General features: G+C 39.3%; 1 protein-coding gene and 1 long non-coding RNA gene across 6 annotated transcripts in view; one reads left to right on the top strand and one right to left on the bottom strand.

Moving 5' to 3' along the window:
- ARHGEF25 (Rho guanine nucleotide exchange factor 25) overlaps positions 1-27,723 on the bottom strand; it is a 189,784-nt gene that overhangs the window by 47,691 nt on the left and 114,370 nt on the right. Inside the window, exon 1 of one of the 5 annotated variants that reach the window (XM_072134864.1) lies at positions 2,037-2,108. The exons of the other annotated variants lie outside the window; for them this stretch is intronic. Coding sequence (XP_071990965.1) covers positions 2,037-2,052 — 16 coding nt within the window. The 5' untranslated portion in view covers positions 2,053-2,108. Of the gene's footprint in view, positions 1-2,036; positions 2,109-27,723 lie in introns of those variants that run through there. 5 annotated transcript variants of the gene reach the window in all.
- LOC140117789 (uncharacterized) lies at positions 1,546-26,079 on the top strand. The gene is made up of 3 exons (XR_011853079.1): positions 1,546-1,612; positions 4,005-4,174; positions 25,989-26,079. It is a non-coding gene; the product is annotated as an uncharacterized lncRNA (long non-coding RNA).

A 27,723-nucleotide genomic window follows, 5' to 3' on the forward strand; every position in this document is an offset into this window, starting at 1 on the left:
TTGGAAATATACATACCACACATTATCATTTATTAATGGATTCATAGCAACATATTACAGTGAATCAAAATAGAGATTCTTTTAGTATTTTAGAAGTACTAAAGTTAGTTTTCTAAGAACACAATCAACTTGTGTGTACAGTTTTGCATTATCACAGTTTCATAGTTATAGGGGTATTCTTATCTTATCTAGGGGCTCTATCTCTAACCCCTAATGTGCTCGCCTATGTCAAGATTACAGAGAGATGATTGGTTGTCATTGCACTTTAGGACCTTATGAAGGCCCTTCTTCTTGTAAGCTAAATTTGTATTAATTGGGAAATATCACAGCTTACCAATCAACTTGTGTGTACATTTTACCACAGTATTGGTATTCTTATCTTATCTAGGGAATCTCTCTCTCTCTAACCCCCAGTGGTAAGCTACTGCACTTTAATAAAAAAAAAAGTGTAAGAAAAATTAAATTAAAAAGTTAGAAAAGTATAATAATATTTTTTAAATTGAAAAAGTCTTAGAAGATCATAACATCACATTTTAAGCCATTAAAAATGTAAACATAAAATAACCATAGTTAGTATTTTCTTATACTAAGTAAGTCCAAACTATTAATATATTTCAAGTTTTATCCTGCAAGTTTACACCGTATTATAAAATATTCAGCAAAACAGTTCCATAACTAGAAGAAGTGGCTGAGACTCCAAAACATACTGGTAGGTGGTTTAGATTGTGAGCCCCATGGGGACAGGGACCAATTTGAAATGCTTTGTGCAGCGCTGCGTAATCTGTGTGCGCTATATAAATAAAGAATTTTTATTATTATTATGAGTTATTGCAGCTTAGTTTCCGGCAGAAAATGCAATCAGTGAATAAAGAGAAACATTTCTTGAGGCCCACAAAGTCGCTCTGTACCTGTACAGGATTTACCAAACTCAACCTAGAACTGCTGAAAGGAACGGAGATGCAGAATTTGGTTCCGCAGTTATAACTAGTGGAACTAGTACTTAGGGACTGTCTACCAATATTTAACTTCAGACATATACAGATTCCTGAAGAGAATTCCCAAGAGAGAAGGATGAGGAGCAAGGTTGAAAGCCAGTGCAGCAGTGCCACAATCCGATCGCAGGCACCAAAAACCTGGAGCAATTCAGCGCAAATCAGAAATAGTCGGGAAACCCGACGGAAATGCATCCAACGGACCCTTAGTAAATGTGCCCCTATGTTGATTTTGTCGAGCCTGATGGTTCCAGCTGACTTTCATTTCATGTGTATAACCAGCTTAAGGAAATACAAGTGATTCTAAACCTAATCCCAGCATTCCTGAAAACGGAAATTCTTCCCTTTATAATAGAGATCATAATAATAATTTTTGAAATTCACAAAAAACTAATGATTTTTTTTCTTTTCAACATAAAAAATAGCAGTAATTAATATTCATGAAATGTGGGATGTTTCTCTAGACATTTTACTGTGCAGTCTATAGGGAGATAAAAAATCCGGGTGCCAGGCCTGGGTCACATAATGACTGACTCATGTATGTGTGGGCTGAATTCCACTGCAGGACATGGCACCATAGCAACCGGTGACTACGGAGAAGAACCATGTGTTCATCACCGGTGAGAATGACAAGAGATGTTTAGGCGTCAAGCACAGCGTGCCACTGTCATGTAATATTTATCCAGAGATAGCTGAACAGCGACAAGTTTGACAGGGAGACACTAATAATATTTGGAAGAATGAAAAATCATTCATGAAGCTTAAAATTTATAGGCAAATATATGACAAAGCTTACGGAAAAGTAATAAAGGAACCAGGAGCCAACAGGTGTCAAAAATACTTGGTTGTCCAAATTGTTTTATGGGTCCCAGGTGGTGTAAAAGCGACTTAGATGTAGAATGGTCCTCACTTCTGGTCCAGAAGTGAGGACCAGAAGTGAGGACCATTCCATGTCTAAGTTGCTTTTACACCACCTGGGACCCATAAAACAATTTGGACAAGCAAGTATGAGTAAAAGCAACTTTGACGTAGAATGGTCCTCACTTCTGGTCCAGGGCATGACTCACAGCACCACCAACCTCTGTTGGTATACAAAGGCTCAACAGGTGACTATTTGTCGACAGCGGGCACCCACTACAGCCTGGTGCTGTGGTCTATATTAAGCTGCAGCGGGTTCAATTTCTCATTGTGACGTCACTTCTGAGTCACTGTAGACAAACAGAGGCCGGTGGTTGTGGGAAGTGATGTGGTGTAAGGACAAAGTGTGTATACACCACATGGTCCCCACAAAAAATGTACCATCACAGACAAACTTTTTAGGCTTCCATGAACTGTATATATGCAAATCAGCCACATCATAATGTGAAAATCTACTTCTCCCACCAAAAAAGTTATGGCCTTTTGAGTCAAAGGCTTAACAAATACTAGAGCCCAAACATTGGCAGCAAAAGTGGGGTCTGTTTTCAATATCATGCCATAGATGCACAATCAGATTTAGATCTTGGATACTGGTCCAAGATATCTTTCTAATAGTCTTATCATACTTAGGTCTGTGACCTAGACAAGGACATGCTCTAAAGCTAGAGGAGAGGTGGTTCTATCATTACCATCAGCAGGAATTCTTTACCATGAGAGCAATGAGACCATGGAGATCATGGAGGTCACAGGAGGTTATAATGGCTGGTTTATGCTCTAGAGGGACCTGGATGACTTCCTAGAGGGAAAAAATATCTTGGCTAATGGGAGCTAAATAATTGCTAAATGGTTAATGTTGATCCAGGAGGCTATTCTGTCATATTAGGTGTCAGAAAATAATTTTTACATACTATTGGCCAATTGGCATCAACACTGTAGGGTTTTTTTTGGATCATATGGCACCACCATAGGAGAATATTTTTACTGTGACCCTGTCGCTTACCGATCACAAGACCTGGAAGGTGCCGTAACCCAAGCACCAATTTGTCTGGTTACTTGTATTTTTGGATAAGTCTCGACTGTTATTAATGGTATTGTTTTTGTATAAAACGATGACAATAAGAAGTAGAGTCATAGGCACCCAGTGTGGAGACTGAAAATTAACCCTACTGGTCCAATACCACAAAAGAGAACAGTTTGTGTGAAGTATTTTCAGGGTGAACTACAGCATCACTAGGTGACATACATGTATGCAAGTAAGAGTGTTGTAGGTTCAAATCTTCAAGTACCGTATTTTTCGGACTATAAGGCTCACAAAAAATCCTTTGATTTTCTCAGAAATCAAAGGTGCGCCTTATATATGAACCAAACTTACAGACAACAGCTGCCTTGAACTGTGCACAGGTCTGCCACCTGCTGGTCATTCATCCTTATAATCAGGAGTCTAGACATTTTAGCAGGCATTTATTGTTGGTGCGCCTTATAATCCGATGTGCCTTATACTCCGAAAAATATAGTATATGTCTTTACTAATACCAAGCACAAGGAGCGGGCATGATATGTGTCTAAGTGAATGTGTACAACGCTGCGTCTGCCAACAGAGGATATGAGAACATTCAATTAGTCAGTGATTCAATGCCCATTCTACTGATGTTATAAAACTGTTCTGTGAAGCAGAGCTCATCGAGAGATGAAAACTGCCAAGCTGTCAGCATGACCAACTTCCCTCCCGGGATCCAGAGAACTAATAACTGGTCTTCATTATATCTCATTTCTAAGACTTGTAAGAGCATTAGCTTTTATGGTGATTGTTCCTGTATTAGAAGTGCTAGGGGAAATGTGAAGTGCATAAATGTACAGTATTATTTTCGTCATGCAGGAACCTGATGCATCATACGCTTGCCATGGATTTTATCACTTTTATGAATGGAATGCATAATAGAGTCCATTAATAGAGATAATTATATGGGAAATTCTGTAGTAATCTGTGACAGGTATAGAAAGATCACTTAGAATTAAACATGCTTTTATGGGGGAATTAAAAGACATAATTTAAGGTTGTAGTTTCATAGCAACAAGAAATCAATCCTATTATAGGTATCCTTTCATCAGGTTTGGATTTAGTGGTACAATATGGGATGGAAGAATTGGAGATGAGGAAAAATCCAGCAGTGACATCATTGGCCCTACTTCTGTCGAATCAGTCTCATGACCACTCACGGCCCAGCTCACCAGTAGCCAGGACATGCAGCATCTGGCATTACAAGGTAACTAAAGAGGAAATGTTTTCCTTATCCTATCTTTGAAAACGTATTTGCATATTTCCCACAATCCCCTAGTGGTGCATCAATGGCTGTAAGTCTGCACACAGCCTGCAAAGTGGCTTTAATTGGCAGAGTTGGTACAGGTTCCCTTTAAGTGTTCATCTCTCCAATGCTCAACTTTATGTTTATTTGCTGAAAATCAGTGGTGAGACTGTGTGGAGGTGTAACCAACAAGTCAAGATTGAAGATTGTAGACTAAGAACAGGAAAAAATAATCCTTCTGTCTTCAAGGGAAAACTATTTCACATAATGAAAGGGATTCTTTCATTCTATGTAAACACAACTTACTTCTTGATCTGATTATAGCTCAGGGTTTCATATAAACTATCTAAATGTGCCAACACTGAAAATACCCCAAACTCAGCCATTACACTCCTCAATGCCAAAAGTCAGGATTTGTTTTTGCTACTAAAAAGCTTTCCAAGTACTACAAATACTAGAGAGCTGTATATGGGTTATAGTATGATCGCTAAAATCTATAGCATTTATTATAGAAAATATCTACTGTCTCATAAGATGCCCTTTATAAGGCTATATTAGAAGTCTCCAGGACTTCTCCCGAGTCACTCCAATTCTCCGGAATGCCCATCCCCGGACTCTCAGACTAATACTCACCCTCCAAAGCTCTTAAAACCCATCTCTTTAGACAGCCTATCACACTAGCTAAAAGCATGAAATGTCAACTCTCCCTTTACTAATCCATCCTATGTCCTATCTCCCGTCTGTTATCCGGCACACAGCAGATATATACCAAGCTCCAGGCTTCTCTGCAGTCTTTTTCACCTTGGATCCTGTAAATAATATGGCGGCTGATGGCTGGTTCAAGCAGCAGAATATTTATTTATTAAATTATTTTTAATTGTTCCCTTATAAAGAATGGCTAGACCATTATACAACCTTTTGTGTCAACACTTCATTTTCATAGACTGTAAGCTCTTGTGTCCCCCCCTCATTCTCATAGTCTGTACGATCTTGTGTCACCCCTTCATCCTCATAGACTGTAAGCTCTTGTGTCACCCGCTCATCCTCATAGACCGTAAGCTCTTGTGTCACCCCTTCATCTTCATAGACTGTAAGCTCTTGTGCCAACCCCTCATCCTCATAGACTGTAAGCTCTTGTGTCACCCCCACATCCTCATAGACTGTAAGCTCTTGTGCCACCCTCTCAACCTCATAGACTGTAAGCTCTTGTGTCACCCCCTCATTCTCATAGTCTGTAAGCTCTTGTGTCACCCCCACATCCTCATAGACTGTAAGCTCTTGTGCCACCCTCTCATCCTCATAGACTGTAAGCTCTTGTGTCACCCACTAATTCTCATAGTCTGTAAGCTCTTGTGTCACCCCTTCATCTTCATAGTCTGTAAGCTCCTGTGTCACCACCTCCTCCTCATAGACTGTAAGCTCTTGTGTCACCCCTCATCCTCATAGACTGTAAGCTCTTGTGTCACCCCCTCATCCTCATAGACTGTAAGCTCTTATGTCACCCCCTCATACTTATATACTGTAAGCTCTTGTGTCACCCCTCATCCCCATAGACTGTAAGCTCTTGTGTCACTCCCTCATCCTCAGACTGTAAGCTCTTGTGTCACCCCCTTATCCTCATTGTCTGTAAGCTCTTGTGTCACCCCCACATCCTCATAGACTGTAAGCTCTTGTGTCACCCCCTCATACTCATAGACTGTAAGCTCTTGTGTCACCCCTCATCCTCATAGACTGTAAGCTCTTGTGTCACCCCCTCATCCTCATAGTCTGTAAGCTCTTGTATCACCCCCACATCCTCATAGTCTGTAAGCTCTTGTGTCACCCCCTCATAGACTGTAAGCTCTTGTGTCACCCCCTCATCCTCATAGACTGTAAGCTCTTGTGTCCCCCCTCATCCTCATAGACTGTAAGCTCTTGTGAGCAAGGACCTCACTCCTATTGTTCCATATGACTGTTTGTTCTGTGTAATATAATATAGTTGTATATGTCCCCTATGATTTGTAAAGCGCTGCAGAATATGATGGCGCTATAGAAATAAAGATTATAATTATTATATTCATATCTATGTTGCAGACTCTGTTAACAACCTTGGTCAAAACTACTTTTAACCCCATAGCGCAATAAGACGTACCCTTACGTCTTACTGCGCATGGGGGAGTATGAAGAGGGCTCACAGGCTGAGCCCTCTTCATACTCACCGGGCGTTTGCTTCATAATGAAGTAAACGCCCGTCGCCCGTCGCAAAGCTGCCGGCGGCATTAAAGAGCCGGCGGCGCGTGGGCGCCGCCATCTTGGCTCCGATCGTCACTCCCCGTGACGTCACCGGGGAGCGGCGATCCGTTGCCATGACAGCCTGGGATCACACAAAGATCCCAGGCTGTCATGATCGGGGCTATCTATTATAATGTGCGATCTGCACATTATAATTGATGGTATGCAAAATCCCCATATACTGCCATACTGTAGTATGGCAGTATATGATAGGATCAATCAGACAACCTAGGGTTAAAGTACCCTAGGGAGTCTGAAAAATAGTAAAAAAAATAAATAAAAAAAAGTAAAAAAAAAAAAATTATATTAAAAAAACATAAAAATTCAAATCACCCCCCTTTCCCTAGAACTGATATAAATATAAATAAACAGTAAAAATCATAAACACATTAGGTATCGCCGCGTCCGAAAATGCCCGATCTATCAAAATATAATAACCGTTTTTCACTGCGTTAAACCCCGTAGCGGAAAATAGCGCCCGAAGTCGCAAATGGCATTTTTTTGCCATTTTGAAAAATAGAAAAAATTCTATAAAAAGTGATCAAAATGTCGAACAGTCCTAAAAATAGAAGCATTGAAAACGTCATCAGAAGTCGCAAAAAATGACACCACCCACAGCTCCATACACCAAAGTATGAAAAAGTTATTAGCGCAAGAACACTGCAAAATGAAGAATTTTTTTTCTGTACAGGAGGTTTTAATTTTTGTAAATGTATGAAAACATTATAAAACCTATACAAATTTGGTATCCCCGTGATCGTATTGACCCAATGAATGAAATAGACATGTCATTTGGGGTGCACAGTGAAAGCTGTAAAAACCAAGCCCACAAGAAATGGCGCAAATGTGTTTTTTCATCATTTTCACAGCATTTAGAATTTTTTTCCCGCTTCCCAGTGCACGGCATGGAATATTTAATACCATCACTACGAAGTGCAATTTGTTACGCAGAAAATAAGCCATCACACAGCTCTGTACATGGAAAAATAAAAAAGTTATAGATTTTTGAAGGTGGGGAGTGAAAAATAAAAACGCAAAAACGAAAAAGGGCCTGGTCCTTAAGGGGTTAAGCAGCACAAACAAAAAAATGTGTTACATACAAGATAGGGTCTGTAGGTTTGTTCTTAAGTTGAATTTGTATGTAAGTCGGAACTGTATATTTTATCATTGTTATCTCAGACAGAACTTTTTTGGTCTCTGTGACAATTGGATTTTAAAAATGTTGGGTTGTAATTAGAATCAATATTAACACTAAAGCTTCATTACAGACACCTCTGATAACTGTTACAGCTGTTTATTGTAGCCTAGGACTAAAGTACAATAAATTATCAACATCCAGAGGTCCGTTTGTAACTAGGGGTCGTATGTAAGTCGAGTGTTCTTAAGTAGGGGACCGCCTGTATTTAAATTGAACTATAATCTGACACTGGTAGGGGGGATATATGTTTTACTCCAGGTCACTAAAGGTTAATATTCATTATATGATGATTTTCTGAATAGACATTTAATTAAAAACCAAAGTGGGATGTTAAAGCCTTTTCATTGTCTTATGTCCATGATGGTTACTACTTGGATATGAAGTTTCAATGAAATCTAATATTTTAATTGCAAATGTAATTTACTACAGCTGAATAGATACATCCTGTTATGATAGGACTGACCAAACAACGACGATCAGAACAGGAGATGAGATAATTACTTTATTTAAAGCTATCCTCACACAATGGAAACAATGGGAATGACAACCGCCACACAAGTAACAGTGTCTGGATATATGAATAAGTGTCCCTGGTTTATCATACTTGAATTTGAGATTCAAAGGGAACCTGTCACCAGGGACCTCATTTTCAATAAAGACAGGTTGTAGAAGCCTATCTTACCTGCAGTGCAAAAATGTCCTTCTGCCTTTTCTAAGCATTTACATTACAATATAATTGTGTGTTATAACTTTCCTTGCACCCTTTCAGAATCCTCTGTGTAGTCCTAGGGGTTGGGCTTTGGTTTGGATGCATTTCAGAAAACAACAAGTGACTTGTCTGTGCTGCAGACTGCTCAGCTCTCAGCCCCCACCTTTGTGCTCCTGTACAGCTCCTCCCTCTCCCACTGATGTCAGATCACCAGGCTGTGATTAATATGAAGGAGCAGGAGGAAGGAGCTGTGCAGGATCACAATGGTGGGGGCCAAGAGCTGAGCAGTCTGCAGCACAGACAAGTCACACGTTGTTTTTAAAATGCATCCAAACTAAAGCCCAATCCCTAGGACATATTTGCACTGCAGGTGTGATGTGATGGGCTTCTGCAATCTTTAGTGAAAAAGAGATCCCTGGTGACTGGTTCCCTATAAAAAAATATACATTAAGAAAAATATATGATTGAAATAATAGTCATTTCTTTTGGTTCTGCTGTATTTTCTCTTTTAATTGCTGATGTTGTACAGGACTGTAGGTTGTGCCTTGAACGTAACTGTTCTGACAAACACACAGAGCTTATTCTTTATAGCCAATTCCTTTGATGAGCAGGATCTTGGATCCGTAGAGATAATACTCACAAGACGACTTCAGGGTTGCACTGGTTACCATAGAAACTTGCAGCTCAATATGAAGAGTAAAAAACTGTTCTAACCATCCAATGTGATAGAAAACATAAAAAGATGTGACTGCCTCTGCTCTGGGCAATGCCGTTATGGACACACGATTATGTAAGACGTCAGAAGGCTAGTACTAGTCTCCTCATATCTTATGTGTCCAATAAGGCTTATTGGCCTGGTTGACCCCACTCACTGCACCCCCTTAAGGCTATAATAACACAACTGAATGTCACAGATATGTGAAGTCTGAAAACTATTTTTTTAAAAAAGCATATTTTTTTCTCAGATTAGAGACTGTAATCCATATATATATATATATATATATATATATATATATATATATATATATCCTTGGGGGTCTAGTAGATGCTGTGCTGCTGTGGACTCTCCTTTTGTCATATACAGTACCGGCTACAACAGGATGTTGGTAATTTACTGTACTTTAGGGTACATACCGCCGTGTGCTGGAGAAGAGGAGGAGGTGGCCCCTCCTCCCTCCATAGAAAACAGCGGCTCACGGCGGCACAGACACTGAAAGATAGAGCAGGCTCTATCTTATTGCGGTGTGCGTCCCGGATCAGTGCCGCTATTGCCGTCTATGGGGATGTACATGCGGCCGCAAATTTGCTGCCGCATGTAAGTCCCTGCAGACGGCCATGTGAATAAGCCCTTATCTTAAGGCTACAATTGGGTTTCGACTTACATACAAATTCAACTTAAGAACAAACCTCAAACCTATGGAACATATCTTGTGTGTGTGTATATATATTTTATATATATATATATATATATATATATATATATATATATATGATATGTACAGGTGGTTTCTTTATTCCATAGTAATAACATGCATCGTTTCAGCTCTCACATAGTTTCTCAAGCTGTCCAAGCTTTGTACGATTACAGTAGGTGATAAAATGAAAAGACCATATGAGAACTGCTTTTATCCGAAGGTAATACATCATCTATCATATATCATCCAAATTTTTTATTATTTATTATTAGAAGTTTGAATAGGTATTTCGTATATCCGACTTGCATGAAGTCCTTTAAATCCTGAACTTTTGGAATTTTCTACAAAAACCTACACTGAACTAAAAGAAACCCCATTTAAACAGGCTTAATAGAGAGTATGCAATGCCAACCTAGTGTTTATGCCATGCCTGAGCCATGGCTGGGATATCCTAAGTTCCACCTTGGGCAAAGCTTGTGTGGTGATCAAATAATTCCATATTTCTACACTGGCACTGCATTCCAACCAAAAATTGTTGACTTCCAAAGATTTCAGCAAGCAGATATACAACCCTTTGACCAGGTTTCAGGGATTACCGGGGGTCTGTAGAATCCTGGTTTTAGGCACTACCATTCCTGAAACTGAACAAATTGTAAAAGAAGATCTGAACTATGGTGAGGCATGAGACATATTCAGTGCTTTCAATCATCCATATTAACATCAAATACAAATAAAGAAGCAGAACCTTATCTCAAGGAGTTACAGAATCTCAACAACTATAATTTTATTTCAAGAACATTTCAGTCTATTGATCTGACAAATGCATCGGTTAAGCTGAGTTCATTTAAAATTACAATGAATTTTATTCTCCGATTGCACTTCACTCAAGAATGTTTAACCTTTCTACCAATTACTAACAATCTGCATCTCTCCTTCGAAAAGTATCTACTCAACATTCTAAGCATCTTCTCTGCGTGTGAGAACTGTAGGATAAAAAGCTAATTTAACTAAGCAAAGAATGAATCATTAATGTAAAAGTCATCTCCATAAATGACTTTTACATAAACTTTAGTTTAGCTAAATATCCCAACATCGCAATGCTTTTATTTATAAATTGGATTAAGAAGTGTAGGCATGGGGGACCTCAAGAAGATCCATTTCTATTAGAGCAAAGAAAATGGTATCCTATACAAGAAACAATTAACCATTAACAATCTTGTTCAAGCAGTAACAGGTGACTGATGGGGATCTGATGGATGAAGGTTGACACAACCCTTAGGGTACGTTCAAACATTGCTGCTAAAAATGCATCTCCACCGTTTTGATGTGGTTTTAGGTGCAGTTTGTTAATCTGACAGGTATATAAGATTACCTGAACAGGTGAATCACATTTATTTTCCCTTCAACATCAAATTCACCCATTCAGTTAATTAAGAAACTTCACCTAAAACCACATTAAAATTAGGATGCATAGAAAGAATAAGAACATAAAGGGAATACAAATGGGACAAATCAACAATACTATATCACTATTCGCAGATTATATAATCCTTACATAATGCGACCCTCTAAAATCACTGCCCGAAACATTACAAACCATAGAGGAGTTTAGTAAATACTCATACTACAAAATTAATAAAACAAAATCCCAAGCTCTTCCCATTAATCTGACCCCCTCCACATTGAGACAACTCAAGACTACATACGATTTGGATAGGCAGGATACAGGTATCTCATATCTGGGGGTAAAACTGACCTATCCAACTAACCTACTAATACAGCATAATTACAACCCATTACTAACAAATATTGAAAAGGATTTAGAATCATACTCAAGAACAATACTATCCTGGTGAGGCCAAATAGCGGTATACAAGATGATGATACTCCCCCGCTACCACTTTATATTCAGATCTTTAAATATTCAAGTACCCAAAAGCTTCTTTAAGAAAGCATACTCACAACTCTCTAAATTAATTTGGACAGGCAAAAAACCCAGGATAGCCCGTGGACTAATGACTAGAGAAAAATTAGCTGGGGGACTTGGTCTGCCCGACCTAAAAAAATTATTATAATGCTGCTGTACTGGATAAAACAAGCCACTGGTGGGGGGAAACCTCAAAAAATTGGTACAAGCAAGAAGAACACCTAAATGACAACTTTCCACTAATATTCAGACTGTATAATGGACTGTGGGGCCTACCCAAAACACCCCCCCCCCTAAAACAGCAATAATCAAAGCAGCAGACCAAACATGGAATACTCCTCTGTAAACATAAAGCAGATGGAACTCCATTCCCTCTCAGCAGGATTCCCATAGAATACTTCAGCTTCAATACCACCAACCTAAACTTAACAACATGGAAGGCCAAGGGAATCAAAAACCTACAAGACATTTGGGGCAATAAGCATATATTATCATTACAAGAAATCTCCTTAAAATACAACCTACCTTAAGGAGACATACACCTATACTTGAGAATAAATACATCTCAAACAGTTCCCCACATGGACCAAAAAATATTAAACTACCTTGATAAAACCACCTCAAAACTATGAGGAATATCCTTCTTTTATAAAATATTGCAAGAGAAAACAAAACAAGAAAAACTTCCTTATATGTCAAAGTGGGAGAGCGATCTACAAAAAACATTCTCACCAGCAAAATGGAAGAAAGCATTGTTAACCACTCACTCTACCTTTCGTTGTGTCACACATCAAGAGGCAATAATTAAAACATTACAAAGGTGGTATTTCACACAATCTAAGTTCCATAATCTAAGTACCATATACCCAGGAACTTCCCCAATGTGTTGGAGAGGATGTGGATGCAGAGGCACACTACTCCATATTCTATGGGACTGTCCTTTCATCTCACCATTATGGAACAACATCTCTAATATTTTATCCCACATATATAAAAAGCCAATATGTTTATCACCCTAACAAGCTCTGTTGCTAATAGACATAGCAGAAATAGACAAAAATAATTTAACAGTACCGGCACAACTACTTATGTCTACCAAGCTCATCATAACAAGACATTGGAAGGACCCCCTATGTCCACCAGTGGATGAAGTAATACGACAATTAAATACCACGTGTGCGTATGAAAAAGCCATAGCTATACAAAACGGGAGAACAACTCACTTTGAAGCCCAATGGGAGACTTGGACCAGTTCCCAATGCTACACTGAGTGACTTAGCCATTTGCCACCACAGCACCATGAGGCAAGACCACCACCACAAGAAATTATAAAGGATGTTTGTTTTCTTTCCCAATTGAAGTTGATGGACAACTTAAGGAACCGGACTCCAGTGGTACTGACCGGCCTAAGTAAAGTCCAAGTTTTGGTTAAATGAAGAAGAACTACTATACTTGTTCTAACCTAACTAACCAGCATAGTTGCTAACTAGCATAACTACTCATGTATCGGGATAGACATGTAAAATGTTTATTATATACAATTCCATGTATACTTCCTTTTTTTATTTCCAATAAAATTAGGATGCAGTTCAGATGCAGTTTTAGCTGCAATGTGTGAATGCCCCCTTAAGTTGTACCTTAGCAAATTAACTATATTTCTAAAACGGTTGGTCCTTGAGAGATTTCCTGATGAAACAACTTTTGGAAACTGAAACATTTTGTATATCAGTCATCCAATCCTTTTAGTTTCATTGGGGCTGATATATTATTCACTGTAATCTTAATTTTTTAATGTAATGTGCATGGAAAAGTCACAGTTTCTGTTGCATGCCATGGAAATTGTTTTAAAATGTTTTTTTTTTTAATCAAAGTGGAAGTGACATGATGGGAAACAAGACGGACCAGGTAAAAGCTAAACTCTACACCACTCCTCTCATTAATTCAGACATGTACATGTACAGAGCGTCAGTCATAATACATTTGTCCCATTGTTTTATGCCTAAGAATAATGTTTATATCTCATTTACACATTATAGGTTATTAAATATGTGCTTGAATGTAGCATTCATGCAAAAGACATGCGATAAACTTGGTCTAAGTCTCAGTATTCAGATTCCTTCCAATTATGAGATGGAGAGTGCCCTGTCCCTCCATAAAGCAACAATTATCTATATCCAAAGCTGCTCCATCCAATATCCATGGGAATGTCACAGACATATTTAATTTTATGTAAGTCAAATGGGAAGGTATAAATCAGGTTTCTAAAAGACATTTTCATATATACATCATTTCAACATTTAGACTTGGCTTTATTTTTGTTTCCAGGCTTTCCCTGAGTGCCCATTAATAAATAATATTTTAAGAAAAATACCTCCTACAAAAAGCCTATGGTGGAATTTTTCAGGACAAAAATTACCATAAGAGCAGCTTACTCTGCAAAACCACAAACTCCACAAAGTTCTACAATTACCAAAATAAACAGAGCTCCTGCCATAAATATCAACTTCGACAATCAGACAGAATTTTTTTCTGGTAAGCTTATTAAGTGTTCTAGAAAAGACCGATAATACGAGGGAGAAACAGGAGAGCTGCATCAAGCCCGCAATAACATAAGCAACGCATAAAATAAGCCTCCACACTTAAAGGGGTATTCTCGTCTGGGCACTCACATTCAGTTTCATTAATTTGCCATATGTAAACATTTCTTCAATTAGATGTTATTAAAAAAAATGTTCCCGTGTGATGATAATTTCTCATAAATGTAGCCATGTTGTCCCTTAGAAATGAGATTGCTTCCTCGGATACGACCACGTCACACTCTGGCACCGGTGGACAGACTTGTGCTATAGAGTCCTGCCGGACCACCAGGATTCAGCAATCATTACCTCGGATACGGCCACCTCTGGTGGATTGAGTGCACAAAGAAACAAAAGGTTATTGTATATAAAATGTCCGGTAGTTACTAGATGTCGCACAGCCACAGTGTGGTAATGATTGCTGAATCCTGGTGGTCCGGCAGGACTCTATAGCACAAGTCTGTCCACCAGTGCCAGAGTGTGACGTGGTCGTATCCGAGGAAGCCATCTCGTTTCTAAGGGACAAAATGACTACATTTATGAGAAATGATCACACAGGAACATATTTTTTAATAACATCCAATTGAATAAATGTTTACATAAGGCAAATGAATTTAATTAAATGTAAATGACCAGCTGGGAAAACCCCTTTAATGGAAAATTTTGAATCTGGGTAATAATTAATTATTTTGACTTTTTTTGTTGTGTTTTTTTATTGTTTGTCTCTTCTGCAATACAGAAACAAATGTAAAAAACTTTCAGTTTGGTTAGCTACCAGGGACAAACTAAAGAGAATTATTTCTACCAGGAATCTATCACCAGGTTTAAAGGACATCTCCACCAGGATGAAGGTTTGTAAACTAAGCACACTGACATACTGGTGTGTGCCCCCTCTAACACGACCCACTCTTCTTTAAGCTTCTAATGCCATTGTTTCCCCCCCCCCCAAAAAAAGACTTTAAAATATGCAAATGAGTCTGAGGGGCTCCAGGCACCATTAACACCTACAGAGCCTAGAGCCCCTCAGGCTTATTTGCATAATTTTTAAAGCCCCCTTTTCTTAAAAACAAGAGCATAAGAAGCTAAAAGAAGAACAGATCCTGCCAGAGGGGGCACAAACCAGTACGTCAGTGTGCTTGGTTTACAATCCTTGATCTTGTTGATAGATGTCCTTTAGACTAAGGCTACATGCACACTGCCGTGTGCCCACCACACTGTAGCACGGCAGGCACACAGCAGCGTGGGGAGAGGAGGAGGAGGTGAGCGCCGCTCACCCCCGCCCCTCTCCATAGGAACATATGGGCCACGGCGCCGTAATACGGGAAAAGATAGGACATGTCCTATCTTTTCCCGGGTACGGAGCGGTACGGTGCCGCACGTGTGCTGCACCGTACCGCTCCCGTACCATGCCGTGAGCCCATAGAAGTGAATGGGGGACGTATATCGGCATACATGTGTGTGAATGAAGCCTAAGGCTGTGATAACCCAACTTTTTTCTACCATAGGGTTACCTACGGAATCCCTAATTCAAGAGCTTCTATGGGAATAGTTCTCAATTATACAATGCTATTTGGTAAGGGTGGTTTCACACTGATGCCTTACTGATCCATTGCTTCAATGGGCTTTTTCACACTTCAAACTGTTCACTGATCAGTGAAAAAAACGGAAGTAAAAAAACCCTTGAAAGGAATTGAAAGCCCATTGAAAGTGAACAGACAACTAGAATGGAGTGAGCTCTGGATATAAATAAGCTAACATCAGAAACTACCCCTTCTGAATTAACCAAGGCTTGATGAATACCACATAACGTGGTGACTAAGAAGCATGCAGCAGTAGAAGCTTCTCTGGCTCTTTCTGCCACTGATTGACAGCTTGCTCCCTATGCACAGTATTAGAGAGCAGGCTGTCAATCAGTAACAGGAGTGCTGGGGTGGCTCATGAATATGGCAGATCTGCCTTCTCACTAAGCTTTTCTTACCGTATAGCCTGATGAGGGTTCAGCTACAACTATATCAACATTTACACAAAAATTGGACGCCTTGTCAATGGAAAAATTTCTCTGCCTTTTACAAACAATGGACTATTATTTCTCTTCACATCATAAGCTATTTTTTGCCTTGTCCATTGTACAATTTTAGAGAAGCTTATGATAATGTTTAGACAGATGGAAGATTCCCTCCTACTGAGTTATTTACAGATATGAATTACCAGGAAGAAACATTCCCATCCTATACTCACACCCATATGTTCTACCAACCTGTTCCCAAACACTGCATGTACTGACATCCCTCCCGCTTGTGCAGGGATATAATCAGGACTCCTTGTACAAGATGATGTAAGTGTAAATCAGAATATTGTAATTATATTCTGGGACTGGTAAGAAATGCCTATGATTTTCTGCAGCCGAGACTTCGGATCCCAAGTTCTGCACTCAGTTCATACAGTACAATACAGCATGGTACTAAATTATACAAAATCTTCTTCCCCATCACTGTAAGAGTTAAAGCTTCCTTTGCTTGCGGCCCTGTAGAACATGCTGCAAACGGTGATAATTTCATGCAGTGCCTCGCCACTTACTGAAGCAGTCAAGGCAAAAATTCACATCTATTGATGTCAAGAGACTTGGAAAAGAACTGTGATTAACTTGTCTTAAATTAGGCCACAAAGTCAATTCTGACACCAGAAATGTATTCAGCTCCTTCACTCGTGAGTCTCAGCTCTTTGTCCACATAAGATGATTAAGGAGCGGGTGATCCCAGGTCTATTCTAACTGGATAAATGTGTTATTGACAAGTAACTGATGAGATTTGGATCTCTTCCATCACATCACAATTTAGGAATGGATAAAGATAAGAAGTGTGAAACACTAGTAATCTAGATGCCACATTGTATAGGATTTTCTAATGCCTGACAGCAAATTCCTTCAATCGGGCATATTGTTTGGCTTATCGTACTAATATCTTTGGCTATCTATCTCAATAATTCCTTTGAACAAATGAGTTAAAATCTTATAAGAACACAGTGTGGCACATGTGCCTTTGTTTTGGCTTAGTTCTCCTGACTGTTTTTTTTTACTTATATGCTCCAGTGTTCTTATTGTGTGAGGAACAAAAGTATTTATTGAAACAGACATGTTGGTAATTCGCACGTTCTCTGTCTCTGAGAAACTTGATGACATGTGACACGTGACCATAGGGCCATTCACACTCTCAAACTGTCCGTAAATGCTCGGTACCCAGAGCTAGAACGTCTACTTCTGTTTTCTAAGATTGTCTTCATAAACATCTATGTCTCAGAATCTTTCACCTCTACACTGTCCCTCAAGGGCACAGGACTGTAGTTGTGTCCAAAGAGAAACACAGTGTGATGTGATAGACTAGAGTGAAGTGAATGCTGGGATCACAGTGATCAGGGTGGTCTATGGCAAAGGAAGTAAGGATTTGGCAGTGGAAACTATGCTCTTGAGGACAGTAAAGTAGAATTTGCACCCCAAATTTGAAGGCTATAAAAATAAGAGACGTGCTATACTTACCTCTCCCCGACACTCCAGTTCAGAATGATGCCACCCATCCCAGCCAGCCTCTCTAGCGTGTACTTGGGTGTCAATGTGACATCAGATCTAAACATCTATATACAAGCAGAGGCTGGCAGTGACGAACTACACAACTCCCAACTGGAGAATTGGAGAGGGGTGAGTATAGCCTTCCTGTTATTTTTATTCCCCCATTTCCTATATTTAAAAACTCCTTAACCCTTTTAAATATGGAGTCGTGTGTGTCATTTCATATCAAGTAAATGTTAATCAATCAATCTGAAAGAAAAATCTAAAATCTGAAAGAAAGCAGAGCACTTTCCTCATGACCCAAAGGGGTACATCTACATCTCCATAAAATGGGGAGTTGCTCCAATAACACCACACTGAGAAAGAATCAGTGAAACTCCAGAGGACATGGAAGTAATGGCAGATGAGAAAAACAAACCTGGCAAGAATAGAGTCAGAGTCTATCATTTCTGCATATTATTCCGGCAGGGTTCAAGCCATTTCCTGTTAGTTCTGAATCAATGAGAATGTGAAGCAGATTATGGCTGACGGAAATATAAATCAGGTTATTGTTAAACAATGAGCAATTATGTGCATTATGCGTCTTCTTCTTGAATTCTATCTTCAGACATTGATATGTGACAAATCATTCTGCTATGACAGGAATAACTTGGTACCGTAGCTAAGACGTCCTGAATAAGACATGTCACTGAGATATTACTCTTGTAGAACCAAAACCTGTACATGCAAGAGACATAGAGACATACATCACTCCCTATATGCATACACCCACACATTCAGGCACAGCCTGAGCAGAGGGATTTCACATCAGGCTTTGGTTTTGAACTACATTTACAATTGAAGCACAGATATTTGGTTGTAATATGAATAGATTGAAGCAAACCAACACAACTAACCAGTATCTTACTGGGGCCAGCATTAAAATTCATTACAGGGGCGTGCTGAACTACATGTACATGTAAATTGATCGCATTCAAAAATACCAGCAGTGAATTAATATATAGGCGATTTTGGGCCAAAGCTGAAAATCCATAAGCAATACAATTTTGTTTTTTTTATATTGTGAGATATATAGGAAGTACAAGGAAAATTTGTATTGAAGGGCGTGTCTCATAAATACATTGTTTCTCATGAATAAAGCCCGTGTCTTTCATTATTTTTATTATGCCATATGAACATCACAGAGGAAGTTCTCAAAATCCCCCTTGGTATGCCAGAAGTTACTTGGGTTATCCTTATACTAGTAGCACTTTACATCTCATAAGCCCCCCTTTAAGCTCCCAGTATATTTAGCAAACTGATCTGTTTATCACTGTAAGCCAAAGTAATATTCTGCCGGGCTCCATCTGGCAGGTTGGTATACTTTTGAAAAAATGTATAGAAAAATATGTATACAAAAACAAAAATAATAATAAAAAAACCCAAAGTTTTAGAACTAGAGTTTATGGGCACTTTAGGATGGTTGTATGCCAACTTTTCAGGTATATTGAGTCATATATGCTTCTGTTAGAAATATACATTTAGTCATGTGCTACTACTGTAAATTTCCCCTGCAGGTATCTAATATGTATGTAAATAGCATAATTGGGAGATTCAGGGTTTTTTCACCCAGGATACTATAACCTATAAAGTTTCCTATTTGGACCCAACAACCCATCGCAACTATGTTCTGATTTCAGAATTCATCAGTTGAACATTTAGTCGAGAGTTACAGATACCACAGCAACACAGGAAGGGCCCTTACTTTTGCTGATCCAAGGCTGGTTGGAAAACCCCTAGGACAACCTATAGGCTGGTAATACACATTGGATGAGTATCACCCAAATCCCATACTTTCAATAGGTTCACACAACATCTAATGTGTGTAGGGGCCTCCGTACTCTTCCTAAAGGGACATAGAGAACAGAGACTGTTTAGTGGCTGACCCCAAGAACTGCAGCTTAATTTCTATACAAGTGAATGTGAGCTATACTTCTGTCTCAGTTCTCCGTGTACCAGAATCAGCAGATATGGTGGGATGCATGTGACTGCCCCCTAGAGATCTGATATTGATGATGGGTAGGTCATGGCTAAGCCGCTGGACAAAACATTCCCATGGTCAGCTAGTGCTTGAGAACGGATTTGTTGAGCACATAATTGAGATTGTTAAAGTATTTCACTAATCTTGTTAATCAAGAAATAGTAATAAACAAAGAAAATGAGTCGATAAACACTTCCACATATTTAATTATCTTAACTGAAACCTGGCGCACTTTCTAACATAACCCGGAAGAGACAAATGGCACATTAGCGGCTCCACTGGATACTCGGAGAGCGGCTATTTTTAACCAGACCACATTTGAAATATTTAACAATCTACACAATGCTAAACTGTGACAGCTCCATACTTAACCCTCATATGGTTGTCATTGAAATTACAAATATCGCTGCCAAAGTGCTTAAAATATCTTCTCTTAATATATCTGTTCAATGTTTAAAGCCATTAACTTAACTTTATCACCTACGGAGAGATGAAAATAAACACGTCTTTCCTTAATCATCATAATCTCAGTTTAATGTTCTATCCTAATGATCCTCATTTATTTCCAGGCAGAGACAGAATCCTAAGGAACAGTTTCGAAGATGATGCTTAGACATACAGTATATACAGTCCATACCCCTCCAATCCCAGGCCATTGGGCTGCTAACCTTTGACTAGTTTGACTCTATAATCCCAGTGTTATTTTGAGCTGTAACATAGTATTTCTTTATGTGTCTAGGGCATTGTGTATGCTGTGAAGTGTTTATATTTTTTACATTTTAAATTTGTTTTAAATTTTTGAATGAATCCTTATCAGAAAATGAGATAATATTACATGTTTTTTGGGAGAAAAGGGGAATGAAAATTGTATAAAATACCTGGTAAAGATACAGTTAATGGGGGACATTTTTCATACAGCATTCCCGTTTTGAATTGGGCAATTCATTACCTGAACAGTCACTTAGGCCCCTTCCACACTTGCATTGCAGATCATGTCAGAGTTTGATCAGGGTGCGATCAGGGTTTGGTCAGTGAAAACGCACATTTTGCATCAGAGTGCAATCAGTTTTCAGTCAGAGTTTGTTCAGTGTCTCAGTTTTTCACGAGCGTTTTCAATGCAATTTCACGTGCAGAAAATGCACGTGAAATGGACTTAGGACTGAGCTCTATCTTCTCTATGGCGATTGATGCATGAAAAACGCATTGCACTTGCAAGTGTCTCAGAGTGCAATGCGTTTTTGATGCATCTCCATAGACTTGAATGGTGCGTTTTTCATGCGCGTGACTTGCAAAAGTAGAGCATGTCGAGATTTAAACGCGCGTTAAAAAAACGCGCGTGTGTGCATGAAAAAAAAATGCAAGTCTGAAAAGACCCATTGGTTACAATGGGTCAGAGTGCAATGCAAGTTCTGCGCGTCAAAAGCACGTGCAGAAAACGCGCGTGAAAAACGCAAGTGTGAAATGGGCCTAACTGTAGCGAGTGCAAGGTGAGAGACTAGCTTGTCCTGCGTTGGCCCAGGACAAGCTAGTTGGTGGAAATGGCGCAAGTGGTAAATAATTGCTTTTGCTATTATTTTACAGCATCCACAATGTTTTCTAGCATAGAAGCCCTGATATATGTCCCCCAGTGTGCTTGTATCCTTAGAGGTTGCCCATAGACATCAGATGATTTCAAATATAACAAATGTTCATCAGGTATCAATTCAACAAGCAGTAAATGAATTGGGCACTCATAAGAAAACTTTGGCATGGTAATTATAATATCTAAAAGTGTTGACCATATTTTGCTTATCTTGATAAAGTTCCCTGTTTGCCACCGGGAGACACAGCAGCAGGACTCAGGTCTCCATGATACATCCTGTGTCCTGCTGACTTGGATGGAGGGGGGCTCTGCTTTCATTACTGTATGCATGACCCCCTCCGGTCACTAATATGGGAGAGGTTATCATGATGTGGGTGTACTTATTGTAATGACTGCACCGCCTCCATCCACTGGAAGTGAGCAGATTTCAGAGGAAGTCCTAAGTCTTTCTGCTGTTCGGGGATCACTTGACTTGCGGCTCCTGCTGCCAGTGGGTCACATGAGCTTTTGGTAGCGAACAGTATACTTTATTTAGGGTAAGAATATTATGAGTGACTAAGAGGGTCTTATTAAAAGGGACTTAGTTGATGCAATGACCCCCTCTAGTTCTATATTATTAGCTAATTTTAGGAAAATTCACCGAAATATACCATTGTAAATCGGAAACAAAGAGATAATAGATTTGGAACATTGATTGATAAACAATACAAGTATACAAGACAAGAGAGGTATCAAGCACAATATGCATGGAAAAAGAGACAGGAGGGAATAGTGACCAGTAAGAGCTACATAGACAGAAGGGACATATGACTATTGATAAGCAGGCTGGCACATAACAAGAACATCATGATCCCACCAAATACACAAGGTTCCATCTGTCTTACATTCTGACTATGAAAGAGATCTTATTTTACAATCAAACTGAGAACACCAATGAAGCGTGCAATGTTTTCCATGTGAAGGCTACTATCCATCCAAATCATGTTTTAACTTTGCTCTCCAATATACCCAGTATTCAATTAGATATCCTTAAAGGAGCTGTACAGGGGGTACACTGTCCCAAAATGACATCTAGCATGCAGTTGTATCTCTTCACCTCCACCAAGTAATTAATATAACTAGCCATCATGCACCCAAACATTGCTTCAGGACATGTGCTAGCCATTGTTTTCATGATCCAATGCATTTCTCTGGGCTCAAGCAAGCAGCCGTGTGTGAGCTGACTTGGGAAGTCATTGGTGTTTGAGTGGACCTCTCAATACGATGACACACGGCGGCAAACAACAAACCACAGGCCTTACAAACAAGTCCAGCTTATGGCTGCCATTGACTTGCATCATGAACACTCTGAGGCTTATTTACTAAGGGTCCGCGGATCGCATTTCCGTCAGACTTCCCGACATTTTTGGGATTTGCGCCGCTAACCGGGGATTTTGGCGCACACGATCTGATTTTGGCATAACAGCGCCGGCTTTCATGCGACAGAAACAGGGGGAGGGCTGTCAGACGATCCGACTTATTCAGACTGAGCACGGGATTTAAAATTAAAATTGTGTCACAACCAATGCACTTCTACGCACCAGGAAGAAGATGGTGAAGCGACACATGCAGGATATCAGGTGCACGATCTTAGTAAATCGAGGCACAGTGCATCGTCGTCGGACAATGCGCTTTCGGAAACTCCGAAGGACTGGTTAAGTAAATGTGCCACAATGTGTCTCACCAGACTATGGCCAAGCCATGTCGCTGTGCCACAATTTATAAAGCAGATCATATTCCTGCCAGATTTGAGATGTAGCCACCCGGCTTCTATGGAGCTGGGAGTTGTGTACAACACTTACCCTTCCCATCTCCAACGGACAGCAAACTTCCCCTGCACTTTCTATGTAAAACTTTCAGGACAAAAACAACAAATCAAGTTAGGTCCAGTTCCCATCTGCTTTGAGCCTCTGCTATTATCCTCTGTTACTAAAATGATAAAAAGAGAAGTTCAATGGACTTTTAATGGCTTCTATAAGTGTCCATGTGCACCACTTCTATAGGACTTCTGTCATTATTGTTTTAGTAAAGGAAGATAATAACGGTGGTCCAAAGGCAAGTGTGAACTGGGCCTTATCTAATACTTCTCCAATCTAAATATATTGTGAAATAGGGGGTAGACCTGTAATATCGGAGATATGTAAAATTCAGAGAAAGCACTTTAAAGAGACAATGGGGGTCATTTACTAAGGGCCCGATTCGCGTTTTCCCGACGTGTTACCCGAATATTTCCGATTTGCGCCGATTGTACCTGAATTGCCCCGGGATTGTGGCGCACACGATCGGATTGTGGCACATCGGCGCCGGCATGCGCGCGACGGAAATCGGGGGGGCGCATTTAAAAACCGAAAAAGTGTCGCTTGGGGAGCGCTTACCTTCACCTGGTCCGAGGTGGTGCATTCCGGCGCGATGAGATGACTTTCAGCGCAGCAGCACCACCTGGTGGACGGCGGAAGAACTACATTCATAAATCCCGGCCGGACCCGAATCCAGAGCAGAGAACGCGCCGCTGGATCGCGACTGGACCGGGTAAGTAAATGTGCCCCAATGTATTAGTACTGAAGGTTAATTGGGTAAAATTTTTACAGATTAACTTTAACCTTAAGGGGCTCAGAAGGTGCGGCTGGACCTAGGACCAGGACTCTTCCCAATATAAATTATACCTTATAGTTAGGGGTCTGGTACAGATTTTGGACTGGGGCAAAACAGTTTATAAGAACTTTCAGATATAGGTATCTGTAGTAAATCCATTAACTATCCAATACACAAGGTCTTGGTTACTTTAAGCCAAAAAAATAAACCCTTCTGAGCAGGAGAAGTCACTACTGTAATAATCCTAAAACATGGTTTAAATAAATCCAAACATCTCACATTGTTTCAAACAATAGACACCATCACGCATTATATACAACCATATGCTCCTTGGGAGAATGTTGAGATGTGACAATTTCAAAGACGATATGTTAGTAGATGAGATAAAGTACCGCTCCTCTTCTATTCTTTAGAAGCAATACGAGGCTGATCCTGAGCTCAAGCACTATGCTATACACAGGTTAGATGACACTGGAGATTTTACACCGCAGCATTCTCCATCTACCGTTATTAAAGATTTCCCAAAATCTTACAAAAAGTGACAGAACATATAATAATATTGAACGGCTTGTCTCGCAGCTGGTGCCTAACAACAGATTATGGATATAAAGGCGAGATATCCTCAGCTTTGGACCCCACTATTACCTAGGGTAGTGATTGTCAACATTTTGAGCTTGAGGGGTAAAAATTATTTAAAGAAAACAAACAAAAAAAGAGCATAACTCGGGTCATGTGCCACCTTCATATTTTGTGATATTTGAACCTTTATTTACAAAACTTTTGCTTCCCCCAGTATTGAGAGATAAAGCGGTAACTCGTGGGTACACTTTGTGTCCATGGTTTCTAACAGGGTAACTGTAGGACACCGTTCTAGTGTTCCGAGCTATCCACCATAAATTGAGTGCTAGTGGGAATCAGCTCCATATGAAAGCGGTCTATACTATTTATGCACACTTTATTCCTAGTCTTCATCGTCAGACCTTTGGGAGAAGCTCAGTGTGAATGGGTGTTGAGAAGACAAAATAGGCAAAAACATGCTTTGATCTTGAAGACCTCCTCTATTCTCTACATGCGACGTAGTGAGACCAAACCATGGACATTGCATCCTCATTAAAGACTTTTATGGAATTGACCAGCTATAACTTGTTTTAAATAGTGAAGTCAGAGCAGCAAGCAGGCAGTGTCAGCATTCACAAACAGGGCAACGCTCTTGGAGCGCTCTTAGCCAGAAAGTTGCCCACACCTCCATGTTGTCAGCTTGCTGCGTGTCAGCAAAAACATCTTGGTGGGTCACCTCTAACACACGTGTCATAGGTTAGCCATCACTGACCTAGGGCCACTTATAAACAATGGCTTCCACTTTAGTACATATATAAAAATATAGTCATACACAACCATGTTGACCATGTGATACAGAATTCCTACTCAGTTGCTACTACAGAATGTATGACTTGCCACAACCTCTGTCTCACAACAGATAAAAAAAAATAAACCTAATAGGGGTCATTTATCAGAATTCAAGAATTATGGTGTCAAAAAAGTTTTAAGGTTTTTTGGGCTAATTTTTGCAAAAATCTTGTGACTTTTTAAAATGTCACAATAATTGTCACTATTTTACTTGAGCAGATAAGTGGCAGAGAACTGGAGTAATATCTCAAGGAAAACGTAAAAATTAAACGATTCTAAAATTTTTACGATTCTATGATGATGAATTCCCCCATACATTTCCCTCTTTGTATGGGGGGACGCTACACTTCCAAAAACATAGAGTGAAACGGTCAATGATAACTTCTAATGACACATAAGGAGATCGGCTACTCGTTACAACTTGTTATTTTCTGCTTTAACGTTGATTGTTTTACTCTTCTTATTAATTTATTTTAGGATTCCACTAAATTAAGCTGCAGCTGCAAGGAAACAACCATGGGAGGAGATGAATGAGATGTACTGTCCACAAAACAGTTTCCAAGGAGGAACAAAATAAAATAAATAACAAAGCTGAACTAATATGACAATAAATAGAAAGCTAAAAGATACCCAACAGTCTATGCTCATTATTGGGCTATAAGCCCCCAGACATTCACAATGGAAACTCCAGAAAATATCGCTTAAAGGGAACCTGTCACAACATTTTAACAAGTACAGCTAGTTACATTTTCCCATAGTTCTATTAACTAACTCACACCCTTCTTTTAGCTAAATTTGTTTCCCTCATATCCCCATAAAATTAACTTTATGTATTTTGATTGAGAAAATTTCAATGGGAGGGTCTCTTTAAACTTCTATTGTCTTTTGGGCCATTAAGGTGCTGTCACATACAGGAAGAGCTGTATACATATATATCTAAACAAAAAACTGTACTTTTTGCACTGTCATTGAGCATTATAAGATTAGAAAGCAGCACTGTGATTAGTTGTTGTGAGCTATAAAAACAATTTTTCCTTCAGTTTCATAATTTTAACATGTTTCCAAATTTATTTTTGACAGTGTCCATTTACACTTCATTTTAAATACAATACAGACAAAATCTTTAAACTTGTGGTTTTTAATTGCATTTTGAGATTTATTTTGATCAAAATGCTGCATGGTTTAGGAGTGGTTTTAATTTTTTTGTGCTCCTCCCATAGGCTTCTCTGTAAGAGTTTAACCCCCTTTATACCATAGCCCTAATCCATTTTTTAACCCTCCCTTCCAAATGTCATAACTTTTTCATTCTTTGTTTACAAAGCTGTTTGTCACCATTTACTATTCTGTACAATGTAATGGGAAGTTGAAATAAATTCCAAATATGGTACAATTAACCAAAAAACATAGTTTCTCCATTTTTGAATTTCTACTGTTTTCACTATAAGGTCGAAATGACAACTGGCCTGTAATTTGGGACAGTTTTCCGACACTTTTCTCTATATTTCCATGGTGTGTACGGTATAATTTGTCGCAAGTTTTTGGTAAGATTTCAAAGTAGCTAAAAAACTACTGATTCTGGACATTTTTTTCCCATTATGGCATCCGCCATGGGCATAATTATTTTTATATCTTGGTAGATCCGGCATTTTTGGGAAAATCCCTAACACAAGACGTCTTCAGATCTTAAAACGCTATTCTTTATTCCATAACAAGTATCCAAACAGCAATGCTTATAATCAATGCGTTTGGACCACTAACATCTTAATCATGATCAGGCATTTTTAGATGAAAGCATACCTACCATGTTTACGATTATGTTTATGATTATGTTTATTTTTGTTTGTACTCTAGCCTCAAAGAGGCTACTAGCTGTTGTAGAAACAGATTGCATGTCCCCGAAGGTGTCATGGCTGGCCTACCAAAATGGGCCACCACATGTAGAAGTGCAGTGGTTGTGAACAGTACCAGTACCTAACTTTATGATGAAACAAGGAGTTTCTACAGTACTATGGGCAGCACACTGGTGATCCATAAAATATAGATCCCATATAAGGTTGCTTGCACCTAGACTAAGCTTGATATAATGTCCAACTGGAGGGTGAAGATGCAATAAACCTTTCAACACCCACAAGGTACTATTGTATCTTTATGTACCTCCTTTAGACACCAAGTTTAGAATGTGATCTTGACCAGGCCTGTTCCCAGAAAATGT

This window comes from Engystomops pustulosus, chromosome 2 (genome assembly GCF_040894005.1).
Source record: "Engystomops pustulosus chromosome 2, aEngPut4.maternal, whole genome shotgun sequence".
Taxonomy (NCBI): domain Eukaryota; kingdom Metazoa; phylum Chordata; class Amphibia; order Anura; family Leptodactylidae; genus Engystomops; species Engystomops pustulosus.